General features: G+C 40.7%; 2 protein-coding genes across 2 annotated transcripts; both read right to left on the reverse strand.

Moving 5' to 3' along the window:
- Nucleotides 1-1,972: 1,972 nt before the first annotated feature.
- Nucleotides 1,973-2,896, reverse strand: LOC107109378 (olfactory receptor 6B1-like). Its single transcript, XM_015409989.1, has one exon. It carries the CDS (start codon nucleotides 2,795-2,797, stop codon nucleotides 1,973-1,975), a length of 825 nt encoding a protein of 274 aa, XP_015265475.1. The 5' UTR covers nucleotides 2,798-2,896.
- A 6,509-nt stretch (nucleotides 2,897-9,405) lies between these two features.
- LOC107109379 (vomeronasal type-2 receptor 26-like) lies at nucleotides 9,406-23,652 on the reverse strand. The gene is made up of 6 exons (XM_015409990.1): nucleotides 23,634-23,652; nucleotides 18,162-18,324; nucleotides 16,762-17,053; nucleotides 14,803-15,624; nucleotides 11,792-11,915; nucleotides 9,406-10,325 (listed from the first exon to the last, which is right to left on the reverse strand). Exons 1-6 carry the CDS (start codon nucleotides 23,650-23,652, stop codon nucleotides 9,406-9,408), a joined length of 2,340 nt encoding a protein of 779 aa, XP_015265476.1.
- Between the last annotated feature and the right edge of the window lie 316 nt (nucleotides 23,653-23,968).

The raw sequence follows: 23,968 nt of genomic DNA on the forward strand, positions 1-23,968 counted from the left end.
GTGGGAGGGGTTCGAGCGGGATATAAGCTGAATGTATTATTATTATTATTATTATTATTATTATTATTATTATTATTATTATTATTCATAATCTCACACGTGAAAAACACAATCTACACTGGAGAATCTATTCCATTTGTTTGATAATCAAAGTACACACAATGAACACTGTCTAGAAATGTTTATATAATCCTAGGTATACTTTAAACAAGGCATCAAGCAACATCTGACACCAATTACATGTTACGTCTAAGCCTGAACAGAGGTCTTAATATTGAGGAAAAGGACCAGATAAAATTATCACAGTCAATCAATCAATCAATCATTCAATATTTATTTGCAGATGAAATTTATCACAGTGTCTGCAGAATACTACGGCTACTTTTTTTTTGGCATGTGTATTTAAGTGAAGGAAAGGAATTCAGTAAAGTAGCTATTTGGTTTATTTTTTTAATGTAGGCAAGAATACTTTTAACAAGGAATAATCCACAAAGCAAGACCAACATACATATTAATGACCTCTAGCTGATAGATTTTAGCACATGAGAATTGCACATTGGGGTGGGATCCAAACCACGTTTGCACTGAATCTCACCCAATTCTTCTCCTTTCTACAGTGCCCATTCCCCATAGTATTTATTTATTTATTTATTTATTTATTTATTGTTTCAACTTTTACCCCGCCCTCCCCACCGAAGCAGGCTCAGTTGTTAGCTATGCAGGTCCTGACCACTAGCATAGCCTTCCCGCCCCCTCACTATTTTCCTTACCTAGGGTTGCTAACTTTGAAAATAGTTGCTCTACTTTTACTTGGTTTTTATATTTGTTTTATTTGCAAGTATTTATAGGGATTTTATTTAATGTTATACCAGGAAAAACTTTAACAGACCATTTCCACTCATTAAACCTCTATTAAAATTTCAGGATATATATTTTTTCTATCCAGATGACAACATTAACCCTACCTTATGTTGTTAACTGGCCAGGAACTAAACTAAACAAAACAAAGCTGCCCACATTGTTCTTGTACCCTTCACAACTGAATGGTATATAGAAACCTGCAGGTGAAGGGTTTGTTTTTTTTCCAGGTCAAATGGCTGCTAAATGCACAGTAAAAGGGGCCAGCTGAAAACTGCAACTCTAACTTCAATGGATTGGGAAGTACCACTCGCACAAAATGAAAATATAGTGAGCAGAGATTACAGCCTACAGAGGAGCTCTGAATGTCACAGACTAGACTGGGGAATGTATATGTACTTCTTTGACAGCAATGTTTCAGGAGGCTACTCAAGTTGGTTCTTTGGCTTCCATTTAGAGCTGCTGGTATCAGGGAGGAGGCCTATTTTTCTCCTGTTTGTAGTTTGTCACAAACTCTGAGTGGCTATATGGAATTGCACATAAGTACAACTTCTCTATGGTGAGGGGATGTATCTCAGAGGCATCTGCTTGGCATGCAAAAGGCCCTGGGTTCAATCCTCAGCATCTCCAGTTAAAAAGATCAGGTAGTAGTTGATGTGTAAGACTTCTACCTGAGACCCTGGAGATTCACTGCCAGTCTGAGTACACAATACTGACATTGTTGGACTAATGGTCTGATTCATTATGAGGAAACGTCATGTGTTCATGTGTACTATAAAGAATGTAAGAATGTCCCATGGTGGATCAGACTAGAATCTATCCAATCCAGCTTTTGGTTTCCAATGGTAGTTAACAAATACCATCCTAAAGTGAGGTTCTATACTGTTACCCATCACAGTGGCTGCAACTCTAAGCATGCTTCCGAGAAACTTTTTACCTGTTTAGAACTGATGTGCAGATATCAAATATGTTTTAAGATTAAGACATTACAAACCATTGACTTTCATCCACAAAAATTAAGTACATGGGAAATGAAGCAGTTACTACATTGTGTTTGTGACATTTTGAAAATAATGTCCCCATGGGAAGCAAAAGGGTAACAGAGAAGCAATGCTTATGACGAATCAACAAAATTCTTGAAAGTTTTTTTCAAAGCTTGTTTAATGTCTTTATTTCTCAGACTGTATACAAAAGGGTTCACCAAGGGAGTCAAGACAGTGTAGAAGACAGAGAAGACCTTGTTCAGTTCTCTGAGTGTATTGTTTTTGGGCACTACATAAACAATGACTATAGTTCCATAAAAGAGAGTAACCACAATGAGATGTGATGAGCAGGTGGAAAATGCCTTCTTCCGCCCAACAGAGGATGGGATTCTTAAAATGGTTTCTATGATGCAGCTGTAGGAAATAAGGGTTAAAAGAAAAGGGAACAATCCAAACAGAGCTGACAGAATAAATATCAGTAACTGGATGTTGAGGGTGTTGCTGCAAGAAAGTTGGAGTAGTGGAGAAAAATCACAGAAGAAATGGTCGATTATGTTAGGTCCGCAGAATACCAAGTGAGTAATAAAATAGGTTGTCACAGAGTTAACCATAAAGCCAATGACCCAAGAACCACTTGCTAACTGCAGACAGGATCTGATATTCATAAGGGTTGCATAATGCAATGGCTTGCATATTGCTAGATAGCGATCATAAGACATAACTGCAAGGAGATAACATTCTGCTGTAGCCAAGCCCCCAAAGAAATATAATTGTGTAAAACATGAAGTCACCCACATGGATTGGTTCCCAGTCAGGAAGCTGTCAAGCATCCTGGGCCAAATGGTGGAGATATAGCAGGTCTCTAAGCAAGACAAATTCCCCAGGAGGAAATACATGGGGGTGTGAAGATGTCTATCAGCTGCAACTAAGATGACAATCAGTAGGTTCCCAGCCATAGTAACAATGTAGATTACTAGAAATACAAAGAAGAGCAGAATCTGAAAATCACTGATATCCCCAAAGCCCAGGAGGATAAATTCTTTGACTACCGAATGATTTGTCTGGTATTTATCCATGGGTTGTTTTTCAACGAACTGAAAAACACAAAAGATGAGAGGGAGAAAAAAGTCATTCAGGAACAAGACATGATCTAATTGGCATTTCATAGACTACTTCCTATCATAGAGTTGGAAGGGAACTCCAGAGTCATCTAGTCCAACCCCCTGCACAATGCAGGAAATTCACAAATACCCCCATGCACACCCAGTGACCCCTGCTCCATGCCCAGAAGATGGGGCAAAAAAACCTCCAGGTATTTACAGTTCACAGAATCAGCATTGCTGTCAGATGGCCATCTAGCCTCTGTTTAAATCCTCCAAAGGAGAGCCCACCACCTCCCAAGGAAACCTATTCCACTGAGTATTTAGTATAGATGTGTATATATGTATATACACACAAATATATATGCATGATAGCTTTCATTTTTTCTGACTAAACTGAGATCTTGTCCATGTAACATGACAGATCCATTAATTTCCAAGGATCAAACTACACATTGGATAGGATCCAGCCAGGTTTTTTGCTCAATCTAGCCAATAATTCTCTGTACTACAGCCTGTCCCACACAGCTTTCATACATGCTACTTCTGTGATCTCCAGCATCTTTTTCAGCAGTCAAAGGTTGGATCTCACCCATTATGTTTGTTCACCTGTTCTTTATAAACTGTTTTCTTTTGCAAATGTAGTTAATGAGATTGCTTTTTCAAGGACATTGACATGGGGACATTGACATGGGGACAATGGGGACATTTTACCCTTTTCCTGCTGCCGTTTTCTCACTGAGAAAAGCTACATCCCCTCCAGTTCCTTTTTACCTCCAGTGGCTTGGGGGATATGGTAACCTGTAATTTTTCTTCCCCCCAGGCTAGCCCTGTCTCATCACAGATCTCAGAAGCTAAACAACTTGGCCCTTTCTGAACTCTCTTTTTAATCCATGTTCACCATGGTGTCCACAAAGCAATTCTGCACTAAAATCTAATTCAACCTTCTTTTAAATCCAGTTTCTCCCCCCATTCTGCACTAAAATCAAGTTCAACCTTCTTTTTATTCCTATTTTTTTCCCCATTCTGCATTGCATTACCTCCCTTTGGCGGTCATTCTGGTTTCAGCTTGCTGTTGCCCCTGGTTGTTTAGATGCTGTTTTGCTGTGGACTTAAATTGCCTCAACTTGAACACTGAGAAAATCCAGAGCAGCAGGCAAATGTGGAAAGGACCAGGTCAGTCCTGGTTGTTCCTGGATGGGAGACCATAAAGGATTTCTAGGGTTGCTACACAGAGCCAGACAATAGCAAACGACCTCTGAACATCTCTTGCTTTGAAAACCACATGGGGTTACCATAAGTTGCCATAAGCTGCAACTTGATGGCAATTTTTTTCTTTTTCTTCAGTAATATAAAAGCACCTTGAAGGCAGCTTTTCACTAAGGAAATGGGAGGAAGAGAGTCAGATTACTTATCTCTCACTCAGCTTGTCATTCTCTTCTATGACAGAGCAAGGCCAGGAACAGTGTTTGCAAGGAAGGAAGGAAGGAAGGAAGGAAGGAAGGAAGGAAGGAAGGAAGGAAGGAAGGAAGGAAGGAAGGAAAAGAAAAAACAGACAAGCTAAATTATTATAATGGGGAAGGGAACAGTTGTTGTTGAATTCGGGGGGGGGGACATGCATGGGGGGAGAAAACTCAAAAGCCTTACTGGTTCAATTCCAACTACATCTAGTCCAAAATTCTGTTATCAGCAATGAACAACAAGATACTTTTGGCTAGGTACCACTTACATGAGTATTTAACTTGAACAACTCCTGAAATTTTACTTTATGTTTGCTTTATATTACAAGGGAAACATAAATTCAGGAGTTCAGGAAATCTAGTATAGAAACAAATAGACTGATGAATATATACCTTTCACAAATCACATTTGCAAATTGCATGTCCAAAGCTGCTAACTTAAAACACTTTCTTGGGAGTAAACTCTACTAAATAACAATGAATAGAGTTGCTTAGGACTGCTACTTTGGGGAAGTGTAATGATTACATGACATTTGCACATGACAGAGAAGTTGGTCTCTCCATGTTAGCAGTAACAATGGTGCCATTGGTACCATGAGATAAAATATGATTTGCATTCAACTGCAGTTAGATGTAAATTATGTTAAGGCTCCAGAGTCCACAATTCTGTGTATATAAAGTTACTAGGTCCCACACTACTAAAATCCCCCTGATTAATCAAAGTCTTCTACTATTTTTGCCATCAAGCCTCAGCTGACTTAGGGTTTCAAGGCAAGTGACTTGTCATTGCCCGCCTTTGTGTAGTGATCCTAGTATTCTTTGGTGGTCTCCCATCCAAATATTAACCAGGTGTGACCCTGCTTAGTTTCCAAGATCTGATGAGATTGGGCTAGCCTTCACTATCTATACAGTCCCATATTCTATATAGCTTTCTTTTTAGCACAATACCTGCATTGGATTACATCCAACCACCTTTTCTTCTTTCTCAATTCCACTCCTCACTACAGTCCCCATACTGTGTAGCTTTTGACCTCACCCTAAGATACATATCAAAGTTTTGTCAGTGGTCAAAAAAGCCCCTTGATCCCTGGCAGGATCCAAGCTCTTACAATTAATTGAGATGACTGACTTCTTTTTTTTTATTGGTGACTTCTGCAGGTACCATGCACGCATATGGCCAGGCTACAGCAACATCATATGACAGATCATATAACAGATACCACCCCTATTCCATAGGGAGTTGACCACAAAGCAGTTATTGTGAGACAGATATGAGAAATGGTCATGAGACTCCATTGTATACATCTGTCAATGGATCATATCTAGACAGATCTAAAATGTTAACATGATGACCATACCTTGACAATGTTCTCAGACCTGTACTAAAACATTTTCTCTCTGTGTTCCAAAGCACAACATGATTGTAGGACTGTGCTCAACAAGGTGGATTCTCAGTCTTTCCAACAGACTGAATGTTCTTATTTGCATTGAATTTTATATAGTTTTGAAAGGTAAAAAGCTATCTGTATGATCTAATCACTAAGGAATTAATTATGGTGCTTTATTGTATGTGAAGAAAGAATGATTGTCTAATGACCAATCCAGCATTCCCAAATGATGATACCAAAATTCCCAGTGTAAACAGAAAAATATAATATAAATTATAGAAATTTACATTAGACAGGAAAGGGAAATATATAAAAAATAGGGGGGTTAGTAGTTATGCTTGTCAAGATATGACTTTCATGTCTAAAATATTGGTCAGGTTGTTTGTATGTAGCATGGGCATTTTTAAAATTTTAAAATGCTAACTATTGAATGAGAAAGGTTTTATTTTTCCTTTGAAAATTCTCAAGTCTTTATGAGATGGATAGGCAAAAGTTCTGTCCTTTTCTGTCAGTAACCAATCCTCTATATTCCTGTTTGGTGTGTTGGCAGAACAGGTAACAGCCAGTCAGGTCCCTTGGATGGCTGAAGGAACAAGATGGGAGGGGGGAGAAAGATAAAAATCTGTTTGCTCAGGCCGAAGTGAGGCTGAAGGAATCTTTTAGCCCACTTTGAAAGTAAGCAGTCTAACACAGTAAATGTTTCCAGATAGGGTTTGTGCATCCAGAGGAATAGGCAGGAAGAAATCCTTTCTCATGAGAGTTTGCATGTCTCAGAGTCTGCTATTTCAGGATAAAGCAGAGTTTGGCTGAAAATTGATTAATACACACAAATACTATTTATTAATTTACATTAAGAAGAACAGTGCATTAAAATGTGAGTGGATCATTACTTTGGTGAAAAGAGAAGCCCACAGCACAACAACTCTGTATCAAGTTATTCTCCCATATTTTCTTCCTCTGTCAACCACATAGTTCCTAGTTGGCAAGGTATCAGGGGTCAGAAGCTATTAAAGTTGGTTACATTATTATGCATTATTAAATTTGTTTACAGAACACCCGGGAATTATGAATGATGATGACAAGGGTACTCCATAGCTTTCTTACAAAAATCATTAATATTTTGCAAGCCATGTTGTGGGCCCTACCACCATTTCAACCCTGCCTGATTCCCCTCATTATTGCAACCCCATTTTTGCATGGCTTTTTTCTATGTGGGCCCCATGATCTCCACCACAGCTGTTTTGGTGGTCAAAGGGGGCTCTTCCTTCCTCTTTTATTCGTGGAAAAATTGGTTGGATCCCACACCATGAGTACATTCTTGGAGCCATGGACCATTGCCACTGAATTGCTTGTATAGGAACATGGCACAATTCATCTTCCTGATTTAGTCATAGGATCACCATCCATTTGTGGTTGACTTTGACCTTTATTATGGAGAACTGGAGTGAGAAATTTGTTTATGAGCATCAACATGTAATTATAACTTTACCATTGAAATAACGGCATGAAGTTGTTATATACACATTATCACAGCTGTAAACAATCCTGGAACAGGGGAAGGATTTAATGTGAGGTTTTCAGTTGGAATATCAGAGCCCAGCAGGAGAACTGAATTGAAGCAAGATAGACTAAATAGTCAAAGTAAACTTCTAGAGCTTTGGAGGGTAAGATTCTCTGGTATCCATGACAGTATTTTGAATATGTATACACCATTCAATATGTATAATATGGAATTTGTTTGTAAGTATCAACATGTATTCACAGCTCCACCACTAAGACAGTGGCCTGAAGAAGCTAGAAGAAAGACAGCAACCTAGGCAATCCGTAGTTGCTTCTTTTGTGACTGTGTTTGGAGACAAAAAGGGAATGGTTTATAACTTCTGTGAAAAAGGACTGTAAATGAAAATACTAATTCATTTTAAGAACACAATTTGTTGTCTGGTGCTTTATTTGTACAGTTGTTGGGGTTTTTTGGATGGTTGCATACTTGCATGCACTGTACAGCCATTGGTGGTTGATTTCATGCCTGGGAACTGGCAGAACACTTGGGGGTGGGGACATGGGGGCACAATATTCTATGTACCACAACCACTACGTCACTTCTGAGTTTTCCCCAGCAATAATTTTATTATGGATGAAATATTGCTCCATTCCATATGTTAATATGTCTTATACATTAATACAATAGAAAATCTGTAGAGTTACAAAATGTTATTTATTTGGAAAATAGATAGGTTAGTACTGTCGGGTGAAACACACATTTTGTCTGAGATCCAAAGAGAGGCTTTAGGTGCCTCTAACAGCTGAGACATGCTCAGTGAAAAGTATATATTGCTATAAATAATAGACAAAAATGGAACAAAACCTGTTTTCAATTGTTTTCCCCAATTTCCACAGTGGTCCACCATATTCATATGAGGTAATGTTCATTGACAAAGATAACATGAGATGAAAGCCTCTTGAGATATACAGCTTGAGCAGCATAGCTCTTGGGATCCTTGACAGAAACATTTATGGCAACGTCATAGCCAACCAAACAAGTGTCAGGTAGCCTTGCTCACAGACTCTTTAACAGCTTCATTGCCTAGTCCAAAGAGTTCACTGAAGGAGTCAAGACAATACAGATGACAGAGAGGACTTTTCAAGAACAGCTCTTATCATAACCATGGCTTGCCCAAGGTCATCCAGCCAGGTGCAAGTGGAGGAGTGGGAAATCAAACCCAGTTCTCCCAGATTAGAGTCTGCGCACTTAACCACTACACCAACCTGGCTCTTAAAGACCCTAACAATGACCCCATAAAAGAAAGAAACCAGTTAGATCTGGTGAGCAGGTGGAAAATGCAGTCTTTTTCCCAATAAAAGATGAGATCCTTGGAAAGGTTTCTTTGATATAATCATAAAAAATTAGGGTTAAAAATAGCGATGCTAAGATAAATTATCTTATTTATTCATCTTTATCAAATTTCTCCCTCTTTTAAGGATTTTGGAGTTTATCAGTTATCAATTTCCTATCAATTTCGTTTTGCTCAAAGAGAAATTCAGGAAGGAAGGTTCTGCACATTTTCAGAATTTCATTCTGTAGATGCTCAGAGGCAGGTGATATTTCCCCAAATCAGCCTTCCTACTAGAGCACTATCCTAGGACTGAAGTTATATAAAAAAGTAAATTGATTACCCTACAAAGAGAAATCAAAGAGAAATCCCTCTTTTAAAAGAGAAAAAAGAAAAAAATGGAATCAATTACTTTATATTTAATCAAGAATATCAAGAAAAGAAAAACCTCCCCCTCCCCATAACCAAGCTTATTAAGAGAAATGGTGGTAACTCAAACAAAGATGGCAGAATAAATAATGCTAAACTGTATCTTGAAGTTATTGCTGCAAGAGATTTAAAGCAGTGGTATCAAATTATTGAAAAGAGCAATTAAATTAGGTTTGCCGAATGTTAAATGCACCACAAAGTAGGCTGTTACCAAGTCAACTAGGAATCCCAGCATAGACTGCTAAATGAATCATACTCACAGTAAACAAATACATTTGTTTTTATTCTTCCGTACCAACAATTAACCCACCAAATTCTTCCCTTCTCCATTTTTTTTTAAAAATGGAAGAATTGTTTCATTTTTTCAACTGTGTTACATCAGTATTCATTTTTTTAAGTAACTTCTCTTTTGTGTTCCTATCAGGCCTCATGAAAATTATGTAGATTTTGGGGAGAAAGATGCATCCTAGCATACCAGTACTGGAAGCTAAAATAGAGAATATCTCTACAGCCACCATGAATTTCCCCCTGGTACTTAGGTACGTGGGAATAAAGGTGATCCAAACGCTGCAGAACACCAGCATACTGAAAGTGATAAACTTGGCTTCATTGAAAACATCCGGTAGTTTCCTAGCTAGGAAAGCTACAGTGAAGCTGACAATTGCAAGGAAGCCCAAGTAACCTAAGACTGTGTAGAACATGACAATGGCTCCTTCATTGCATTTCATTACGATCTGCTTAGCTTCAGATTTTAGATCAAAATCAGGGAATGGGGGAGAGGACCTAAGCCAGGCAATACAGATGGCAACTTGAACAAGGGTGCAAGAGAGAAAGATGGCAATAGTCACTTTTGCATTAACCCATTTCCTCATTCTACTTCCAGGCTTGGTGGCCATGAAAGCCAGAACCACAGTCACAGTCTTTGCCAACACACAAGAGACAGAGGCAGAGAAGATGATGCCAAAAGCTATTTGTTGGAGTAGGCAGGTTATTTTCCCAGGCTGGCCAATAAAAAGCAAAGGGCAAAGAAAGCAGAGCATGAGGGACAGGAGGAGAATATAGGTAAGATTCCGGTTATTGGCTTTGACAATGGGAGTATCTTGATACTTAACAAAGGTTCCTAAGACAAAAACTGTGATCAGAAAAAGTAAACCAGTTATGACAACTAAAGTAATCCCCAGAGGCTCATGAAAGGACAAGAACGTGATTGGCTTCTGAAGGCATTTTTCTTTGTTAGGGTTTGGATACTGATCTTCCGGACACTTCTCACAATGATCTGCATTTCAATGGGAAGAACAAATGTTAAAGTGCTTGCAGATTACAGTCAGAGTGCTCAGACAGATTCATGTTTCACTCTACCCTTCCTGAGGCACAGTATTTACCTTTCCTGTTGGGAAGAACACCTGGAAAAATGAATGGAATGTTCAGATAGTGGCTTTGTCTTGACCAAGAGCAAAGCAATGAATACTGCATTCACTCCTCTGTCCTTGGGCAGAAAAGCAGTGAAAATGATGGCGGGCATGGAAAGGTGTCCACAGACCTATGACTGGTCATTCTGTTGGATTGTGAGCCATAGACCAAAGAAGAGGTCGCTCACCTTTAAGGTGGACCATTGAAATCCAATAATTGATTTCACTGTGATTGAAGGTTGTAAGGTTGCATCTCCCCCCCCCCTCAAGTGTTTAAAGTGTGGAGTCATTTTCATGGCAGGATCTCACCTCCTGAAATCAGCTTTTGTGGGTTTTGTATTGTGTCTTATAAGATACATGGTCTTCAGTCATCAGCTGCTAAGTTTTGAGCCCAACTTTCAACCTGAGAGGTCTTCCTGTTGGCTTCCAACAATAACAGCTGTAATAATATAGAGCTAATGAAAATGGCAAAACAAAATACTCTGGTTTAATTGTGTAGGTGTGAACATACAGAAGGAAATCACTGAAATTTGGTGGAGGTCTGTATAAGTGAGAGAGTTCACCGAACTATAAAGCAATTTTAAGGCTCTCAGATATTATATTATTGATCATATTATGCACTGTTCACACTTAATAGTATTGACCCTAGAGTGAAATTGAAATTAATGGTTAAACTTTGGCCCTGTTCATACGAGACGTTTTGGGTCGGGAGAGGGACGGATTGGGGCCGGAGCAAATGGGCGTGATCCCACAGCAACATCTGGTAATCATGCTGCGCCCGTTCTCAGCCCGTTCCCAATCCGCCCCTCCCGGCCAAAACCCGCATCAAAAAAGAACCACCTACCTAGGTGGTTCTTTACGAAAGGCCGCATCACTGCCGGCCGTGGGATCGCCGGCGCGTCTTTTCGCCGGCACATCCACGCCCCTCGGCCGTACTGTGCATGCTCGAGCATGCGCAGTTCGGCAGCCTCCCCCTCCCACTCGTCTCTTCCTCCCCGGCATCTGATCATGCCGGGGAGCAATGGCGGCGCGGCTCAGGGGATCGTGGGATCCCGCCGCGGCGTCTCTTTTTTGGTGTGGCTTTTAAAAGCCACACTTCGCCCAGTGTTTTCCCTGCCGTGTGGCAGGGGCCTTTGAATACCAGTTCTCTTATGAGGATCCATCCCATTTCCCCCCCAATGGCAGATAAAATGTATGCATGCTGTGAGTATGCATACATTGATGATTATACAATGCTAGAGAGAATGCAGGAGATCCTGCTTTTTCAGAGTTTCATATGTGCATCAGAGTCCCATAATAGTTTGCAAGGTGTGATTTTTCAATAGATTTTTACCTATGTAATTGGAAAATGTTCCTTCTGGGCATGGAGAACACTCAAAACAACAGACTGGTTTTCCTTCTATAGCTTGTTTTTGGTGTCCTGGAAGGCAGCTCTTTGTGCATGTTGACTGTGGCACCTACATAAATGGATTTAAAAAATACCAAGACCATGAATATTTAAAAAAAATGGTTCTACTAACTACAACAAAGTCCACAACCAAATAAGTCAAATGTTTATGACTCTTCTCATTTTTAATTTGATTGACAGAGAAATCTTTATAATCATGAATAATATATGAATGAATGAATATGAATTATTCATTCAACAAGTTCTAGCATTGTTTGGATAATATACACTGTACACCATACCCGTCTACCAAATGAAAAAGAAACATTGATGATGAAAGGTAGGGCATACTATTGGTTCAAGGACACAGTTCTTACCATATGAAAATATGCATGCCAAACAATTGCTTTTGAATTTATTGAGAATGATGGTTCTCTTGATGTATGATGTAGAATGATTCTCCCAACTTTCCTGTTAAGGAATGTTCTATTCTTGAAGACTGCCCAGTTCAGTATGTCAAATCCAGCAGCTGAGTCCTGATTCTCATCAAAAAACATCTCATTTGTAGTGTTTTTATGGTACTGAACTTCCTTCAAAAACTGATGGAGCTGTATAGTGTACAATCAATTAAATTTACAACTTCAGACAGCTCTGTATTTATATTTCAGTTTCTCAACATCATTTATAACCAACTCACAGCTAATGGGGGGAAGGCTGAGTAACTCCATATACTGCAAACATGTTTGTTCCAAATACAGAGGATAATAAAAACACTCAATTAGCACAGCAATTTGAAAGGTTTATACTAATAAAACTATGAACTGTTACTGTTAGGGTTGCCAGCTCTGGGTTGGGAAATACCTGGAGAATTTGGAGGTGGAGCTTGAGGAAGCGGGGTTTTAGGATGGGAGGGATTCCAGCAGGGTATAATGCCATAGAGTCCACCTTCCAAAGCAGCCATTTCATCCAGAGGAATTGATCTCTGTCACCTGGAGATCACTTGTAATCCCAGGACATCCTCAGCTACCACCTGGAGGTTGGCAGCCGTAGTTACTGTGACTATGTTCTATTTTGGAGGAAAAGTTCATGGTGCTAAGAGCACAGCCTTCTTCATGATGACATCATGATGATCAAAAAGCATTTTGGGGTGAAATCAGTTTAATGTTTTAAGTTTAGATTGAGGATGGGCTATGGCCTAACTCTGGGTGATGTCATCACATCGGGTTTGGAGCCCCCAATGGTGGGAAAAAAACCACTGAAAACTGGGGATTGATGACATTGCCAGAAATAAACATGACACGCCTACATCACCCAGAATTGATGTCATTGCGTCGGGGATGTCAGGAGGGTGATGCTGTAGTGTTTGGGCAAACCTCTATGTTTTTTTGCCTTCAAAACCATAGAGTTTGCCCCAAAACTAGACCCTCCACTGGGAACTGGGGGCTGTCAACCCTAGACTTACTTCCTGCATGAAAATGGAGTGCTCTGGTATTAGGCCAGGAAGTAAGTCTAGGGTTTTGGGGCAAAATCTATGGTTTGAGGCTGATTTTACCATAGAGTTTTGCCCAAAAACCAGAGTGTCACCCCAAATATCACCTACATGCCTATGTCACTTCACACAATTTCACTCCCCAATCCCAGAATATCCCCCACATCCCCCACAAGTGTTTCTAATAGACCCGGCAGCCTTAATATCTCAGTACACTTTTGAGGGCCTAATTCTACTTAGGATTGAACCATTAAAACTTTTATCCTTCACAGGGTTGTATTCAGTTTAAATAACAACAGCAATGCAGTGAACAGACCCTGAGGAATTTCTCTGCAAATGGCTGTAGTTCTGGCCATGAGTATGGTTGACTGTATTAAGGGGTTAGACAGATTCATGAAGGATAGGTGGCTACTAGCTGTAGCAAATAAAGGGAATCTCCACACTCCAAGGCAGCAAGCCATTGAATACCTCTGCCAGGAGGCAAGATCAGAGAAGGCCTTTGTCTCTATACTTTGTTTGTTGGCTCCCCAGGGTAATTGGTTGGCTGCTGTGTGAAATAGGCTAGATGGACCACTGCTCTGATACAGCTGGGTTGTTCTTATGTTCTTAGCAATAATGTTTATTTTATTTATTTGGGAAATGTGTGTGCTGTCTTTTCCAGAGATCTGCTTAATAATAACAGGCCCCGGTCACACGGGCAGGAAACTGCAGAGGAGAAGCATGGCTGTTTGCCCTGGGGCAAACTACTGCGCAGTTACGTGATCAGACCTCCTGTGGAGGTACCGTGGAGGTTCCATGGAGGTTCCATGGCAAGGGAGAGGTGCCGATCACAGTACAAGCCAGCGCGCAATGAAGAAGCGCGCGCCGCGGCAAACTGTTTTTTATTTTTGTGTACATGACAAATGCGCATGCTCCGTTGGGTGCGCATGCGCATCCACAGAGACTTGGACAAAAAACACACACCTTATTTGCAAGGGGACATGGGCGGGCGCCGGATGCCACCGGAAACGCGATCAGACACCCACCCTTGCCCCGCAGTTTCCGGAAACTAGTACCTCCAAGGTACTAGTTTTTTGCCCCACAGTTTCGGCTGGAAGCCTCGGTTGAGCCACGGGAGTGCTACGCTTCCCAGATGTGCTGGTGAGATCACGCCCGGAAACTCCGGCTGTTTTCCGTCTCACTTGTGTGGCTTCTGTTACGTGTGACCGCAGCCTCTATTCCTTTGATAGGTAATATTACAAATCAAATGGAGCAACCTTGAAAACTTCAGTTGCATCCTTTTATCCAAACATAGTCCTTGCTCTCCTATGCACATTTGTCAGGAAATGACATTTTTGATCAGACTATTCATTTGTTAATATTGATCTACTGAAAGGAATGCATTCAATGTAAAAGAAACTATGACCAACTTTGTTCAGAAACAGACATGCCAGAGAAGCAAACAGACATGACAGAGAAATCTCACTACCTTGCATGGTTTAATACTGTGCACCAGTGGTCTTGCTTGGTTCACCAGCTGTTTTTGAATGTGACTAGATGAATACATTTTATGCAATGCTAGTGCAATAGCATAAACTGCTTTGTAGATATTGTAGCTCAAGTCCAATGTCTGAAAATCAAAACTGAAGCTAGGCAGATCTTGGAGCCTTTCATGTCCAGTACATGGGAACTGGTGCATATTGCCCAAATCTAGAGATGGAATCAAGCAGTGGAACACATTCCCCCAGAAATACTTCATGAAAACATCATCTGGGTATTTGCTGAGGCTTATGGTCTGAAGAAAATCTCGAAATCCAACAATTTCATTTGCATGATGAGCAAATGACAAGGCACCATTGAATGCATGAAATCCTAGATGTGTTGGAGAGACCGTGGATAGGAAGTCCCACTGGAAAGTAGTGACCAGAACTTTCCCATGGAATGTGAAGCTTTCAAAGGTTATCTTCACCCAGACCAGGTAATCTGTAGCTCCATAGACCACAATGATATTGGAGGAGGATGCCTTTATTTTTTCTTTCAGTTTCAACATAATTTTGGTGGGAGGGTTTTTTAAAAGCTTTTCTGTGAATTCAATGCATACCCCCTTTAGAACAAATTCCTTCTTCAAATTATGGACAAAATTTTCACTTTCTTCAGTATCGGAAACTATGAGACCAATCCAGGTCCAACCAAAGTGCAAAAGCACCTGGGTTATTCCAAAAGTCTGGAGAGCTTCACTTGAGACAGTCCGATAGAAAAATGGGAAAAGGGTTTTATCACTAAAGACAGCATCTGATGACCCATAGCTAATCTAAACAGAAAGGGTAAGGTAATACTAGGGGTGACAAGTACAGTTCCAATGATTTGTTTCAAAAGATAAATGTTCTTAACATTTAATTGCTGACAGATATTACAAGCTGAACTTCTTTCCCTGAGAACTAGTTCACAACGGCAACAAATGTTTTGATCTGTTATGACTGTAGCAGTTATATTTATGTTCAACTTGGAAAATATAGATAAAGATCGTATCACATTTTTCGTCTTGCACCCCCACTCTGCATGCCCTAAAGGCTTTCCTCTACTGTGACAGTCACTTCGGCTGCTGCTAACACTTCTATTTGCACAAGAGCAACGTTTTTGAAGGAGCCTTCATGCATGCAGAAATGTTGCTGACAGAGGAAGCAAGTGCTGCAGTGGAGGAAAACCTCCACAGTGACCCCAGAGGAGTGCAAGGGGAACAGTCATAGGATTCAAGCCTTCAGGGGCATGGAGGTTAGTAGCCATTAGTAGTTATTTAGCATAGATTTCAACCATAATTACAAGCAGAAATTGAAATCAATTATTTGGATGTCGTCTTATCAGAAGTCTCTTAACTGGCAGTGGCTCAAATATTAAGTGATTATGTTGCTCTTGAGCTAGCGTTCTTGCCATAAAATCATAAATTGAACCAGACAGCCAATAATGTAAATTTTAAAGGGGAACAGAGAGAAACTTCAGGGAATAGTACTCTTGTTTTCTTTTTGTCTTTGGATGCGGATGTTTTGTCTAATTAATGTGACTCTCTTTTCAACTGGAAGAACTATCTGCTTTGAATGTAGAGTTTTATCAGCAAAGTGAAGCAATCAAAGAATGAACATATGGAAGTTGCCTTACTGTCAGACCACTGATAAAATCAGCTCAGTGTTTTCTACTTTTATTTACAACACTTTATTTAGTTACAATATCTACATACCTTTCTGACCAGTTGGGGCCACCAGGGCTGCTACTTTGATTAGCACTGAGGGCCTCAGTCAGATAAAGGCCTTTCTCAACAGCTACCTGAGATATTTTAACTGGAAATGCTGGACATTGAACATTGAATCTTATGAACACAAAGCATATGTTCCACCACTGAACCTTCTCGTTATTATGCTGAACATCTCTCCCAGTAACACACACACACACACACCTGTGGTATCTTGTAAATCCCTAAGATGTTTGCCATCTGAATGGATGATGTGGACTTTAGCCCTCCAATAGCAGCGACAAGCTTGTTCCGTTTCCTACAGACAAAGTTGGGGATTGTTCTGATCCTTTTGGAAAACAGACTCAAGGAACATTCATATGTTTTCCGTTCATTGAAATAATTTTCATGGATGTGAAATCCTAGAGTGATGTTGGGCAGCAAACCTAGGTTCCTGTTAATCTCCTCTATGGCATAGACCAAGGCTAGGACATGTTGATAGTTACGAGTTAGGGGGCTGCAATGAAAATTAAAATTTTAAATCCAAAAGAAATTTTGTGTGTTGTCCTCTCAGACTGCAAATTGCGATGATGGTGATGATGATGATGATAATGATGATATTATTATTATTATTCAAAACACACATCATATATTATTCCATTTATACAAGGATGCTGTCAGGAAGGCCACTGCTTTTGACTAGAAATGATGGATGAACTATAATCTGGGGAAACTTCTGGCTCAAAATTCATGGTCTTAATCACGATTGCACTTTAACCACGAAGAACCACACTGGCTTAGATCTCAAGAATTACACAGGTAGTTCTGTGAAGCTAAGGGAGTTAAGACTTGTATTACTCAAATATAATTGGGCAATCTTCTTTTGAAGCCAAGATAAATTTTAAGTGGTTTGGGACAAAGCATCAGATCAAAGCCTGGGGGGAAATCACCCAATCTCTGCTTGGCCCTGATGGTGACCAACTTATCCCATTTTTCTCCATAACAGGATGGATGGGTCAGCAGCACACAAGTGCCTACATAAGGAACACAGAAGACTTGCAAGTTTTCCTGGATACTTACCAGCCCTGCCAATAATGCTTCATGATTTATTCAGATAGAACAGGCTGGCATAATACCACCTATGGATCTAATGACTGTGACCATGACAATTTCTCCTTGTCTTATCTGCTTTTCATTGTGGCATGTGCATTTTACTTGGAAAAAAGCATTTTAGTTGATAAGCAAGAAGGAAATGCATAGGAGAAAATGAACATTATGATTCCTGGTAGTGTTCCCAAAAAGAATTCTAAAGTACATGCCATCAAACATCCTGCTGTTCCTGTCATCCCCCTCCCCAAATTCCTGTCGCTTTCCGACATAGGGTGCACTTTTTGCTAGAGGAATAACCAAATATAATGAAGGACAGTTGCAAGGGTTGTTACTATCCATGGGTTGTGCTTGATTTAGCTAACATATACAGATAGTCATAGGAATAACATACATGTGAGATAAATGAGATGTAGTAGTAGTAGTAGTAGTAGTAGTAGTAGTAGTAGTAGTAGTAGTAGTAGTAGTAGTAGTAATGGAATACATATTATATACTGCATGATAAAAGAGAGACTTACTATTCATCTAACAAGTATGCAAGTGGAGGCTGGGTATTAAATGCCTCTGTCTTATCCCAAGTAAGGTACTGGGATAAGACAGCACCAATAATGAAGTCTCCATCTTTATAATATCCCTCTGGATAGTGGTGTTCAAGTCTGCACTCATGTTGTATCCTCTTCCCTACCAATTTTGGAAAGAACAGAGCTAAGAGTACCAGAACCAGCATCATGGAAACTGTTGTGTGGGGGGAAAAACAAGCATTGACAGAGCATGTTTCATGAATAGGCATATCCCTGAGATAAGGCTTTGGAAAAAGGATCCATTCTGCAAAAGTTTAGAATAAGGAACCTTTTTGTAAGTCTACCCTGACAGGATAAATAATCAAGGGATGTCTCCAACTGAAACAATGTGTCAAATAAACTGCTGACTCCCTGTCATCTAGCAATCTGTAATTTATCTACTCTGCAGTCTCCTCTGAAGTTCAGCCAAAAGGAACTTTTGAAATGAATTTGGTACTTCATGTAAACCATTCTGAGAGAAGCAAAAAGTCTGGTGATGTGTGAATTTTGTTCTGGGCTCTTCACATGCATAAATTGCTATCTATTCCACCCAAAGAAAACTACAAGGCAAATTTAGACGTTATGGTCAGGGTGAAATAGAAATATCTGTAGAATTTTGAGAGAAGCATAGACGTTTTTGTTAAGAAAGGCTTTTTGGAGGGAGAGGAAACATATTTATCTATCTTTATACTCTCTCCCTTATCTCTTCATTTCTGATACACTCTCTTAAAATGGCACAATTACTTATAGCTCTATGCTCTGGGTAGAAAATACTAAGCTAGGGAGACAAATTGACCTATTTATACCTTCTCTGTAAAGTTCTGGATAAAATTATAACCACCCAGTTCACTCTCATTATGGCAATTACATTAGTTCATTTTTTAATACAAACATTTATTGATGTAATTCTTATGATCTTCAGCTGAACATGGAATGAGGGATGAACACAGGTGTCTCAATAATTATAAGGTAGACCAAAGGTGAATTTTCATCTTGAAAAGTTGTGTGGTGTTTTGTTTTTAGCTCTTCTGCTCGTGTCTTGGGGGAAAAAATAGGTTATCATGTCTTGATTTAACTGAATGTTGCAAGTTTTATTTATTTATTTATTTATTTTCATACTTATACCCCGCCCTCCCCAGTGGGCTCAGGGCGGCTCACAGAGGCAAGAACAACTTGCCATGATAAAACAATATATACAAAACAGTTTAAAACATATACTACATATTAAAATATAATAACAGGTGCTCAAGCTCCCATTCATAATCTAAAAGATGGCGGATTGAATGTCCAAAGTCCCACGAAGACGGCAGGAGGATTCTTCGGTAGCAGATGTTTAATCAGGACCTCGGGGCGGTGGCGGTATAGTAGGGGTGGCGGCTCCTACTCGAAAGCCTGGCGGAAGAGCTCCGTCTTGCAGGCCCTGCGGAATTGCATGAGGTCCCGCAGTTCAATGGCCAGTTGCAAAGGAAATCAGGGATTTTGTGCTTTTCATAGTTGCGAAGGAAAATGAATTCCAATGGAGTTCGTTTCAGGTGGGGTAGCCCTGTTGGTCTGAAGAAGCAAAACAAAGTTTGAGTCCAGGGGCACCTTTAAGACAAAGTTTTATTCAAGGTATAAACTTTCATGTGCAAGCACAAAGTATCTGGAGAAGTGTGCTTGCACACAAAAGTTTATACATTAAATAAAACTTTGTTGGTCTTAAAGATGTCACTGGACTCAAACTTTGTTCCAGTAGAGTTGATGTTAGGCTAGATAAGTATTTTGACCAACAGAGGGTACTGTAACAAAGACTGTATCTAGCCAGCAAGTAACTGGAAATGTAGCTTTTTGTCCAAGGTCAGAGAACTAAGGGAGGTGTTATAAATGCTGACAGTTTGTTCCACTTCTATCAGTTGTGTGGAATACTGAGTCAATGAAGCTGGACTTCAGTTTTCTTTAAATGAACCATCAAAGCAGATAGCATGCCCTTGCCCTTTCATATGCTTCTGGGTGAATTGGCACAGCTGGCACAAGCACTTAAACAGTGACTGGGCTTCTCTGGGGGAAATATGTCTCTAACAGTATAATCTTAAGTAAAGCAATTCCAGAATGCACTATAAATTCTGGAGGGGCACTTTCTACTTTGTGCACTTTAACCAGATGAAATTCGGATATCTGTGAAACAACCTTCTAACAAGGTTCAAAACTGCTCTGTTCTTGCAGCTTTTTGGAAAGGATGCAAAAAAAAAATTCTGAAAGGCCTATAGCAACTGAGCAAGAGGTTGTGGCCCTGTGTTCCCGGTGGTGTAAAGCTATTTTTTAAAATTTGCTTTTGATGTTATTTTACAAGGATTTCTCTGTTGTGGTCACGTGCCAGATAAAATGGGGGGGGGGAAGCGAGGTTATTCCCTCTGGAGGAATTTGACCCATAGTTGTGTGGTCACACAGTCCTTTGTAGCTGCGAGCACAGCCCACCACTGCATGATCAGATGCAACCGTGGGTGAGTTGGGGTTGTTGTTTTTTTTGCCATTTGTTTCCAATGCGCTTAAACAAGGAATCGATGAATTGCACCTCCGCATTGAGGGCTCCCTGTGGAGTGTGCAATGATGCGCATACTGAGAAGGGGGGGAACAATGGCACGGAGTCGGGATGGCCTGATCAGACCACCCCAACGCCATGAGAGTGCGCTGGAGCGATCAGACAGGTGAAAGTCCGTCTGTGGCCCATAGCAACCCATTTGCTACTGGACTTTCCCCGGTGCCTGTTTACTCTGTTTCTGCAGCGGAGCAACATGGGTTGCTGATGGCTGCGGGATGCTTCCCAGATGTTCGTGTCTGATTGCGCCCTTTAAATCTGCCCGGCATTAATGCCTATGTTGGGGCTAATTGTGCATATGATCGCAGCCCTCATTTATTTTCTACAATCACAATTTTATTCATCTCTCCTTTCAAAGAGCTCGAGGTGATGTACATTGTCCTTCCTTTCCCTGTGTATTCTCATCACAGCAACCCTGAATGATAGGTTAGCCTGAGTGATTGGACCATGGTCATCCAGCAAGCTTCATAGTGGAGTGGGGACTTCAACCTAGTTTTCCCGGCTCCAAGTCCCACATTCTAACCACTACACGTTGACATCTAAAGAGGTAACACTATTAGGAAAATCAATGTCAACACTAGAGCCCACCCAATTAAGAATTATCTTGTGTGGAGAAGGACGACCTCTCATGAGAGGGTGATGGGCCTCATGAGAGGACATCCTGTCAGATAGGGATGTGTAAGGAAAAAAAAGATATTTTTTTTTCAGATTTGTTTTTTTGTTATTGATTTAAAGACCTGAATTCCGATATTGGTATTGTATTGGAATTTGGGTAACATTTGGGACCCCGAATTTTTCAGCTCCATTATACCCTATGGGGCCATTATAGTCAATGGTAAATCTCCCAGGGCACCCAATTTGCAGTGCAGCTGCTGGAGCTTCTCCCCAAAATAACTCCCAAGTTTCAAAAAGATTGGACAGAGGGCAAAGAGGGTGCCCCCATCCTCCATTGTTTCCAATGGTGGGGGGAAAGCAAGGCAGGGATACAACAAGCCCAGCAGATTCTCCCAGAGAGTGTCTGCAGCAGAGAGTGAGGTGTGGGGAGAGGGCATGTTTCCAAGGCCAGCAGCAGAACCAGCACATGTTTCCAGCAGAACGAGGGCCAAACCCCAACAGATTTTACCACTTTATTTCTCAAACTATAAATGATGGGGTTAAGCAGGGGGTTAGGATGGTGTAGATGACAGAGCTTTTCATTCTATTGGTGCTTGGAGCCACATAGACAATAATCAGTGTGCCATAGAAAATGGTGACCACCAGAGGTCGTTTCGTAGAAAAAGAGCTAGGAGAACTCATTAGCATAACTCATTAGCATATGCCACACCCCCTGACATCAGGGGCTCGACGGTGGACCTGCAAGGCCGGCGGGAGTGCGAGGAAGCCCCGCCAAGGCCCTCCCTGGCCCCAGGCAGGCAGGGGTGGGGAGAGGCGGGGAGGAAGCAACTTACCCTCCCTCTTCTCCTGCCTCCTCCTGGCTGAATGAGGGCCGGAAGCGGGGTGGCCGGAAGCAGGGGGCGGGGCTTCGTCATGTGCCCCACCCCCGTACCTCACCCGGGGGAACTGCAATCCCCCGCGATCCCCCCCAAATCGACCTCTGGTGACCACAAAGCGATGGGATGGAAATGTAGAAAATGTCTTTTGCTTCCCAGCAGTGAAAGGGATTTTCATTATTGCTTCAGTGATGGAAATATTTGATGTTAGGGTTAATATAAATTCAAGGATGGTAAATATAGAGCATAATATATACATTTACAGTTTTAATATGTGAGTGTCAAACAATAGTTCTATGAATGGAAAGGTATCACAAAAGAAATGGTCTATTTTGTGGGCCCACAAAAAATTTACTTCAACACAAAGATTAATGAGAGTGTATTTGCCAAAAACCCATTAAACCAAGAGCCACCTATCAGCTGGAGACATAACTTGCCATTCATCATGTTGTCATAATGCAACAGTTAACATATAGCTAGGTAATGGTCATAGGACATTGCAGATAAGAGGTAGAATTCTCTTAAAGAACCAAATAAACCATGTTGCTCAAAGCATTCATTGACTGAAATTGTCTTCTTCCCTCTATGGAAACTAGATAATATTCCAGGCATGATATTTATGTTGCTGCAAGTCTCCAAGAAGGAGAGGTTCCCAAAGAAAAAGTACATGGGGTTGTGAAGGTGTTGGTGAGTTGCAACTAGCAGTCCCCAGCCATAGTTGCAATCCAGATTAGAAGAAACTGCAAGAACAGAAGAACTTGAAGGGCCTGGTGATTCCCATATCCCAGCAGAATGAAATCTGTTATGTTTGTTTCATTTCTTTGTCCTTTATATTTCTAGAAACTGCATCTGCAGAATGAAAAATAATCACACGTAATTGCTGGGGTATCTTAGATGGCCATTCGCCAACTATGAGTGTGAACAAGCAGATGTATGCATGGATATAAATAGGAAGTTTATACCTTGGTCTTGGGTATTCACAGAAACTCTGTGGAAATTATATCTGTTTTCAGATTCAAATTCAAATGTGCTTTCACATGTGGATGCTGTTCTTTGCTTTGAACGGGATACGCATTTGGATGTGCATCTCTGTGTATATATCCCTGATTAGCCTGCACAGGAGTGTGTTCACCCAGATGCAAAAGAGATCTACTGAAGGCAGGTGTCAAGAGGCATCCACAGATCAAGGGCTGCCAACAGCTTACGTTCACACTCAAGTGTCAGGGGAGACCACTCTTTGTGGAATCAACATTGTAGAATCGTCCTTGTGGAATCCAGCAACCTTCCATCCCATGGTTCTCCCCACGCCAGCAGGCAGGCTGTTTGAGGTGGAGTACATCGATTGGCAGGTGGGTCAGTCGATACCAGGATTTGGTGGACCCATGCTGTGCCAAGGCTTCTTACACATTTTATTCCAAAGTGTTGTATGTGATTGTATGGCAGGTAGTGTAAAGGGGTCCTCGCCTCTGCAGCCCTCTCCCTTTCTCTGGGTGCTGGGACTGCAAACAAGACTGTTTAGAATACCAGCAGGTTCAGATGGACAAATCTTACATAGAACAAGTACATAGCTTACTCTAAAACACATATGCATAATAATATCAGGATGAAGAATAATCACAATAATGGATGCAGGATTCTTGTATCAAAATCGTTACCTACGGCATGAGATTATAAACATAAATATAGATAATAAGAAACTA

This window comes from Gekko japonicus, unplaced genomic scaffold, assembly GCF_001447785.1.
Source record: "Gekko japonicus isolate JY-2015 unplaced genomic scaffold, Gekko_japonicus_V1.1 scaffold101, whole genome shotgun sequence".
Taxonomy (NCBI): Eukaryota; Metazoa; Chordata; class Lepidosauria; order Squamata; family Gekkonidae; genus Gekko; species Gekko japonicus.